The sequence below is a fragment of the Stegastes partitus genome, unplaced genomic scaffold, assembly GCF_000690725.1.
Source record: "Stegastes partitus isolate 25-593 unplaced genomic scaffold, Stegastes_partitus-1.0.2 Scaffold1641, whole genome shotgun sequence".
Classification (NCBI taxonomy): domain Eukaryota; kingdom Metazoa; phylum Chordata; class Actinopteri; family Pomacentridae; genus Stegastes; species Stegastes partitus.
This window is the reverse complement of record NW_007579372.1, coordinates 11,844-20,376: the sequence shown is the minus strand read 5'-3', so window position 1 is coordinate 20,376 and position 8,533 is coordinate 11,844. Positions and strand designations below refer to the sequence as shown.

Genomic DNA, 8,533 nt, shown 5'->3' with positions numbered 1-8,533 from the left:
AACATGGTATACCAGTAGAGAAAGGTCTTAAAGTTGAAAAACTGATGGAATAATATCAGCTTCTCAAAATAGCCAAAACACTAACTGATGATAGCTGCTGGTCACACACGACCCAGTCAGGCTGTAGCCGGTAGCCAAACCCTGAGAGTGCTGAGCTGTTAAAGAGTGTGATCTGTTATTGAAGGCACAGCTACAGTTTACCAGCAGATGCTAAAACATTTTGCAAGAGTGGCACAAGTAGAGAAGTGTCATAAGCCCCTTTCAGACACGCTCTCCTTTCCATTAATCTGATGGCATGTAAACGTTTTTTGCTTCCTGTCTGAATGAGCTCCCGGCTCTCTTTTCTGTAAAAGTCGCGACAGCAATCTTACTCGGTCAGACCTAGTAGCGTTTACTTTCAACACGGCACAAGTCTGGACTGGATGCAGTTACATCCATGGATAGACATGAACAAGTGATGTGAAGTGATTTGGGAATTTGTTTTTCCACAAAATTCGCCAAAAATCACAAATCCCTTTTTAAAAATTCACTTTGCTTCCCAATTCACATCTATTACAAACCAAAAAGTCCATAAAAATAACATTTATATGAAGGTTTGTCTTGTAATCCAGGTTTGGACGAAACATTCACGGGACCTAAAGTTTACTTTCTTGCTTCCAGCTGTTTGTAGGAATTTTTCCTCTGAGTTTATTAAGAACCTGCAGCATCAGACAGCAGCAGGATCCTTATGAGCATCTCCAAAGCAACAAAGATATACAACAGCAATAACATCATTAATTACTTATAATTATAAATGATACCCAACATGGAGACGGGATCAGTCAGGATCTTGGTCATCCTCAGGCTGAGTCCTTAATGCTGTCACAGCTGCTACCCTTTTTATTTTTTATTTTCTGTTGTTAGATTACACATTGACAAAATGTTCTGTCTGTTCTCACCACGTATGACAAAAATCGAGGCTCTCTCCGTCGCTGTGGTTGGTACGTCGAAACATAATCAAGCAGTGAGAAACATTACAATTGACCCACATCTGAACAGCACAATGATGTCACTTTAACAGATGGAAGAAGCAGCAATGTTACTTATCTAATATCTGAAATGGACTGTAGTCTAGCAGTAGCACAAATACTACGTTGAGTAACAAAGTCAGGCTTAACAATGTAAGTTACACAACAATGCCTATTTCAGTTTTAATGGCCATAGTACTGGTGGCAGCTTGTGTTTTTTCCCCTACTGAATTTAACTTTAAAGAACTGGATTCTCTTTTTTTGCTTTTAATAGAAACTTAGGCAGCATCAGAAAAAAATGAACAAGACATATACACAAGCACTGTTAATACGGTACAGATTCTTCTACATGTAGAACACCTACATGTGAGCCTGATTCCCGTGAAATTGTGAGAATGTAGTTTCGAAAACCTTGATAGTGCACAGTCTTGTATATATATATGTTTCTTGTGAATTTTCTAATAATAGTTCCTTAAAGCACTTCATCATCATCAACTGTGCAGCGTGTATGTGCCGTATCGTTAGCTGTACTCAAATGAAGGAGGGAAAAGTTACTTTTTCTCATTGTGACTTTTCTTTGTCTTTACCATTTCCACCGGTGCCATGTTGCCCGAGACATGTGAAGCAACAATCATACGGCCCTCCTCTCTGTCCTCTCCTTTGACTGCTTGTGTTTGCTATGTTGCAGCCGTGCGCAGTAAAGCTGGAGCGAGCCACAGTGAGAAGAGCAGGGAGGCTTCCAGCCAGCGAGTGCAGCGGCAGCCCAGCGCCACCAGAGGACAGAAGACCAAGAGCTCCGGCAGCAGCAGCTCGTCCTCGCAGATCAACTCCACATAAGACTGCGGTCACTGTGAAGCCACCTGTAAATATGTAGGTTTCTTTACATTTAACTTATGCGTGTTTAAATGTGGTAAAGGATTGGTTCAACTAAATTGCAAATATGTAAATAAATATATACGGCGTCTCTCTTTTGGTATTATTTGCTTGGATTTAGGGTAATTTGTGCCTTTGATTGAAATTTTATTTTCAGCACAATTTGACATTTCAAAGATTCAGCAGTCTTCCCATTAACAATGTTTTTTAAAAGTTATTTTTTAATATGTATATTTTTGGGGCTTTTGCCTTTATTTTAGTAGAGATAGACAGGAATGGGGGGAGAAGAATGGGGAGAGACCTGCAGCAAAGGGTCGTGAGCGGGAGTCAAACCCACGACTGCTGTGTTGGAAAACTGTAGCCCCTGTTTATGGGTCGCCCGCTCAGCGAGGTGAGCTACAGGGGCGCCCAACAATGTCTCTGTTGTATATAGTCAATACGTAGTTTGAATGAAACTGCTCACAATGAGATCTGTGATGTGAGAGTGATATCTCAGCCTTGGAAAATACAATGAAGCTGCGCGCGTGACTAGATAGATACTGAATGCAGATGTTAACCCTCTGAACTCCAAATCTTGCCAGCGGATTTGAAAGACAGGTTATCTTTAAACAAAAACAATGCTAAAATGACACCATTTAACAGGGTCACAGCACTATAAAAACAGAAAGAATCATGAGATGTTCAACTTTGCAGCAGTTTTTGAACTAATCTAATGTGTGACGTGCAGTTTTATAGGTAAGTTAACAAAATCTTAAATTTGTGATATTTAATGAAAATCACCTTAATATACATGTGTTTTTAGAAATTTGCCAAAAATGAACAGTTTGAACAATCAGATTGTGTAAAAACAAAAAATAAAATCCACTCCTCAGCCATGACTGCGACCAACCATCGTGTGACTAAAAGGACTTTTCAGCTCAGTTGCAGGTTGTGTTCAACAGAACAGAGAGGAGATGACAAAATGGAGGAAAATAAATCATCCTAATTGATAAAATAATCACTCCATGTCTAAAACACAGTATACAGAGGAACAAGTGACTGGAAGATACATTCAGCAGGGTGAAACATCTTTCTAGACTTGATGTGCAAGGTATTGTGAAAAAACTAATACATTTGTCAGTTTTCTCAACTTCTAGTCGTGGCAGGAGAAAAAAAGGTCCAGAAACTGCTCAGGATTCAGAGGGTTAAGTGAGAAAATCTGTTTGGTTTTGTATGTTCTAATCTAGATAAGCCAGTCCTTTGAGGTTCTAACCATGTCAAAGTGCAGTTTTTCTCTATTCTTTGTTCTGACCGGTGTTGTACAGAGTGAGTGAAGCCTTTTGCCTCGTTTGCCATAAACAGTTCAAACAAAACAGAATGACACAAAACAAAAAAATATATTTCAATATTTTCTACTGAAAGATGAAAATGCCTGTATTCAACGTGAACATTTTTATATCTTGATGAGTCTTTAATAAAGTCAGTAACGATAACCTTATCAGCTTTGCCTCTTTATTTGCACCAGTCCTACTTTTTTTTCCTCTTCTCTTCCCAATCTGATGCTACTACTTTCCCCCAAACTCCTCCACACGCAAAGTACTTTAAGACCTGTATGCTTTGAATTATTACTTGTACCTCATTAACTCTGCAAAAATAAGATCAATTACCTCGTTAGAAATTCTTTACTGCTCCTTCCTCTTTATTGATAGTGTCAGAGTTTGTGCAGAAGGTTTTTAGGTTTCCATATTAATGCTTATATTTGTGTTTAAGTTTCCCCTCTCTCGGCAGATGGATGTAGAAACGACATCATTCTCCACAAACGTCCAAGTGAGGCAACAGAAACTCACTGGAATCAATCTTATGTAAGTTAGCAGGATGTTAGGGATTGCAGCAAACGCCGAGTCGTTGGCTTATTGTGAGTGAGTGACTGCAAATGATAGAAAAATAGAACAATGTCACTGATAAAGAGATTCTATAATGAACTGGTTACATCATGGTCAAAACCAGATCTGTTTTTTAAGATTTGGAGCTATTACTGATGGCAATAGTGGATCTTCAGGCTCGTCCACAGCTGGTTTTAACATCTCTACATGTGGACGCACCCGAGATGCACTGAGATCTGAGGTGCTGTGTGTTGGATTTGGCTGCATTCTTTTAGCAGGGTGTGTGTGTTGTGAATGATTGCCTTCTAGAGCTGAGCAATTAATCAACTTCAAATCAAACTGAAACAAAAATCTGATGCTTTTCTGGAACAAAAAACAAGAATAGCCTAAACTGACAGTGTAAAACGAAACATTTTTGCGCAGCAGCTGTATTTAGAGTAGCGACTTGATTTAGGCAGCTCAGAATGTTATCACTAACTTTACACTGATGCCCTGAGGTAGCCCATTTCTTTTTGTTTTGTTTTATATTCATTGTATTTAATAGATTACATTGTGTCATACATTGCTGCCTTTGAATTAGTTTCCAATCAACAAAATTTTACTTCCCTTGTCGGTTATTCTTCACTGTTTTAGGTGATTTAGTGCATTACCTTTTGTTATATGTTCAACAGAGCTGGTAGATCGCAATTCTGGATCATAAAGATTAAAGAAACGTTATTATTTATGGTATACTGTAGTGTTGTGCATTTTAAAAGAAGAAAATATTGTAATCTACAGGCAACTACAGTTACAGGTGATATGGATAACAGTGGCAACATGAAAAAATACAGTATATTATTGGAAAGTAGTTACAGTATGAAACAGTAAACCTCTGCTGTAGAGGGCTGTCATGACTTATACCATAGTTAGCTGTTTCATTAAATTGCAATATTAATCATGTAAAAATACATTAAAATTCTCTGTATTTTTACAGGAAATGTTACAGTTTACATTTCAGGAAAAAAAAGTAGACTTGTCTCAAAACAGAGCAACAGTTTATTAAAAAGTTTAGGAAATGAAATGTTTCAGGAGATGTGGTTGATTTGGTGACGCAGTGTAATAATAATATTTATGTTAAGCTTTATTTCCTTCCAAACCGGACTTACAATAAAAGAGCACATTAAAGCATTAGTACAGGATGGGAAATACTGACGAGAGTAATAAAAAAAAACATTAGAAAAGGGGTCAAATGTCTCGTCTGTTCCTGTGGGTTTCTAAAAGCTTTTGTAACTGAGCTTTTCTGACTGAATCGGGAGTTTGTTCCAGAGCATCCAGTCCTTTCATGCAGCAAGGTGGTGTGGCGGAAGGTGTACACTGTAAAAATACTGAAAGTTTTAAAAAAATCTGATGTTTTGGACGATGATTTTTACAACAATTTACTGTGGATTTACCCTGTTAGGTTAAATGTCAGACAGTAGCTGGTAAAATCACAGAAAAAGGTGTTCATTTAAATGCTGTTGTAAAAGAGAAAATTGTAATATCTGACTAAAATTACACTGTATTGTACTGTATTTAGATATCCATGAAATATTTTTTTTACTGATATATACAGTTATTTAAGTTAAATATATATATTAAAAAAGTATTACTTTCCACATTAACTGTAAAATAACAGGCCAGAAGTCTCAATAATGTCTGCATCAACAGTTTTTATTTTTTAAAATAGTAATTCATTCTTTTACAATATCTTTTTTTCCCCCTGTATTTTAATCAGCAAAAAAATATTGTTTTAAAGAGATTTGCTGTTATTTATAAGAAAAATATGTGTTTTCAGGACTGGAAAATGTTAAATCATTTTAAAATAGTTTGTAAAAGCAGTTGTTATTTTACAGATTGTACCCATTTTGTTAAATTACAGATAATGTCGAGTAGAATCATAGAAAAAAAACATTAATTTAATATTGACTGAAAACAAAAAAACAGCCAAAATGTCTGCGTCAAAAAATATGGATTCTTATGAATCGTAATTTGTTCTTTTACAATGTGTGGCCATACAAATTACAGTTTTACTATATTTAAATCAACTAAAAAGATCAAATTATTTTACAGATATTTGCTTGTATTTCCATCATTTTTACAATCTTTGAACTTGACAGTGTTCCACCGTGTTTTCATGTATTTCTTCTGTCAACCTTGCTGCCAGATTTGAACAGTTTTTCTCCACTATTTTTTTTTCTCCTCCCAGTGTAGATTATTGGTAAATGTGATGTATGACCTCAGGGCGGTTCACTTGTGATCACATCAGCATGTTGGTAGCAGGTGTGAGCTGGTGAGCTTGTTGTGTCGCTGCTGTCCCGAGTGTTTCACTTCTATCACATGGGGGCAGTAGAAGCACACTGCAATTAATGCCGTCGCCCGGCGTGCTCAAATTGTTTTTTGCCTTTTCATAAATCGTCTTCATGAATGAAAGTGAGTCTGAATGCACACGTGCATTTTGTGTTTTTTTTTTTTTTCTTCCCTGTGTGTATTTGAAACAAACATCCACTCATTCACAAACAGAATGATACCATGGAAGGTGAAGGTGCACAGAGACACAGAGGGGAGATGCTGTGTGTCTCTGAGGCAGGCTGCAGGGCTTTATGTAGCTGCGGGTCTTTTATGTGGCCGTTTGTCCTGTTTATGTGTTCCTGCCTCTCCTCTCCTCTGCGCTCTGCATTGATGGCAGCGTGCCTGTAATTGATGGCACCATATTGCTGTGGTGTAGCAGGTTTAATGGGGCTTGACAGAGCAAGGGAAAGCAGCATGCAACCAGGGAGGGAACTTAACCCTTTCGCACACACTCCACCCTCCATCCCTGGTTGTCTCCCCCCCCACCCACCCATCTCCGCCTGCTCCCTGGTCCCTGCACCCTCCCTCCCCCCCCTGCACATCAGTGCATGCAAACACAAATGAGAATACAAATAGGCCCTCGGTGATTAGCTTGTTTACGATTCCTACTGTTATCTGTGGTCATGGTAATGGCAGTTTGGTTCATGATCAAGGAAGCTCAGACACCCCTCTGACTCCACTTCCGAAAATAAATACTCGCCAGCTGTTGGTGCTCTCCCCTGTTTTGCTTGGAGGAACCTAAATGTGTTTGACAAAGGTAAACGGCTGGGAATTTATTTCTTCAAACTTGCTGCCAGACTGCGTTTCTGGATGCGACCCACAGGGGCCAGTGTGGATCCAAGCTGCCGACCTCAGATTTCCATAGGCATCCGCTCCAGCATTTTGGATGTGTTTATTTTGTTATGAGGGAATTTCATAGCCAGTACAGAGTCTTCTATTAAATAGGGACTGTTATCCTTCACTGTGGATTTGTGCACGCGCATGTACACACTATATGCACCATTAATCAATAGAGAGGATGAAATGATGCCATTGTGTGCGAAAGCAAGGCGAACGGCACGTTGAAGAATGAGCCAGTCAAAGCTGTTGGCAAATCATTAATGTAAGGTGTTGGTCTAAACCAAGTTCTCACACTCTCTCTGTGCAAGCTGTTCCCAGGTGACAAAAAACTGGGGAGAGACACTATTTTAAGAGCCGATATCACACCTCCCTTTCTCTCTTTTTTCTTTTTTTTTGTAACCCCCGTCACTTATATTCCCTCCTGAATCTCTTTCTCTGTGAGAGCATTTGGGTGGGGTGTGGAGGAATATCATCCTGTTTCTTCCTCCCCCTCTTCTCTTCCCTCCATCTTTCCTCTCGGGTATTATCCTTTTCCTCTGAACTCTTGGTCCACATTTCTCTCTAAATTTATAGGCCACTTTCCCTCACTTGTTGTCTCTCTACATTCAGTCCCCTCTCTAACCCCTTCACTCTCCATCATCCCTCACCTCTCTGCCATCACCCTCCTTGCCAGGCCGGCTGCAGATTGGCTATTTCCTGCACGCGCCCAGTAGAGCCCTTATCAGAGGTAGAGTGCTGATTGTTGGTCTGTCTCTCAGGCTGACTGACAGTTCGGGCTGCGCTGCTGAAATGCCTGATTTGGTCAATGTTTGTCTGTGGGGCCTTATCTCCACACCTTATATTAACTGCCTTGACAGTATGTGCAGGCAGTCTCTCTCCATCTTGTTGCCCCCTCCCACCACCACCACCACCACCACCACCCGCCACCGCCACCTCCCTCTATCCTCTGTCTCTATCTCCTCCAGCTCTCTATACTCTCTCCTCACTCTATAGTCTTTGGACCAGCAGCTAAACATTTTCCCGCTGATCCTCGTCTTCCATCATCGTTCCTCTTGTAGCTGGATCAGCACTCGAAGACCATAAATGTCACTTTTATTTGGTGTTTGCTATTTCTTCCAAAAGCAGTGATAGTGTTAAGGTTAAAGGGTCAGCTCACTCAAACTACAAAACAACACATTTCTCCAATTAATCAAGCCAAGCAAGCGTTTTTAGTTCTATCTAATGAGGTTCTGAAATTTGTGCGGGAAATGGAGGTGAACTGAATTTTATTTTTAAATGTTAAAGCACTGCCTTTGGAAAAAAAATCACCAGGTTTATCCAGAAATATTTGCCATGTTTCTGTGTAATTGTCAGGCAAATTTAAAGCAAACTTTTCAAATGTTGCAAAAAAAAAAAACAGCATTGGGTTGTTTCTGTTAATTGCCTCGCAGCAGATAAGCTCAGTATTATGTTTTTACTGTAGCAGAGGCTGCAGTGTTAGGACTGCAATTCAAGGATGTTTTTTTTTTTTTTTTTGCAATAGTGCCACCTATTGAATTGGATGATCGCTTATTTTCTAGGATTTATGACTTTAAAGGTTTATCT

General features: G+C 39.2%; 1 protein-coding gene across 2 annotated transcripts in view; it reads left to right on the top strand.

Annotated features, from left to right (window-relative positions):
* Positions 1-3,357, top strand: part of mzt2b (mitotic spindle organizing protein 2B) — a 7,775-nt gene extending 4,418 nt beyond the window's left edge. For both annotated transcript variants that reach the window (XM_008301194.1, XM_008301193.1), the window contains one exon: positions 1,696-3,357. In XM_008301194.1, coding sequence (XP_008299416.1) covers positions 1,696-1,844 — 149 coding nt within the window. In that variant the 3' untranslated portion in view covers positions 1,845-3,357. The remainder of the gene's footprint in view (positions 1-1,695) is intronic.
* Positions 3,358-8,533: the final 5,176 nt, after the last annotated feature.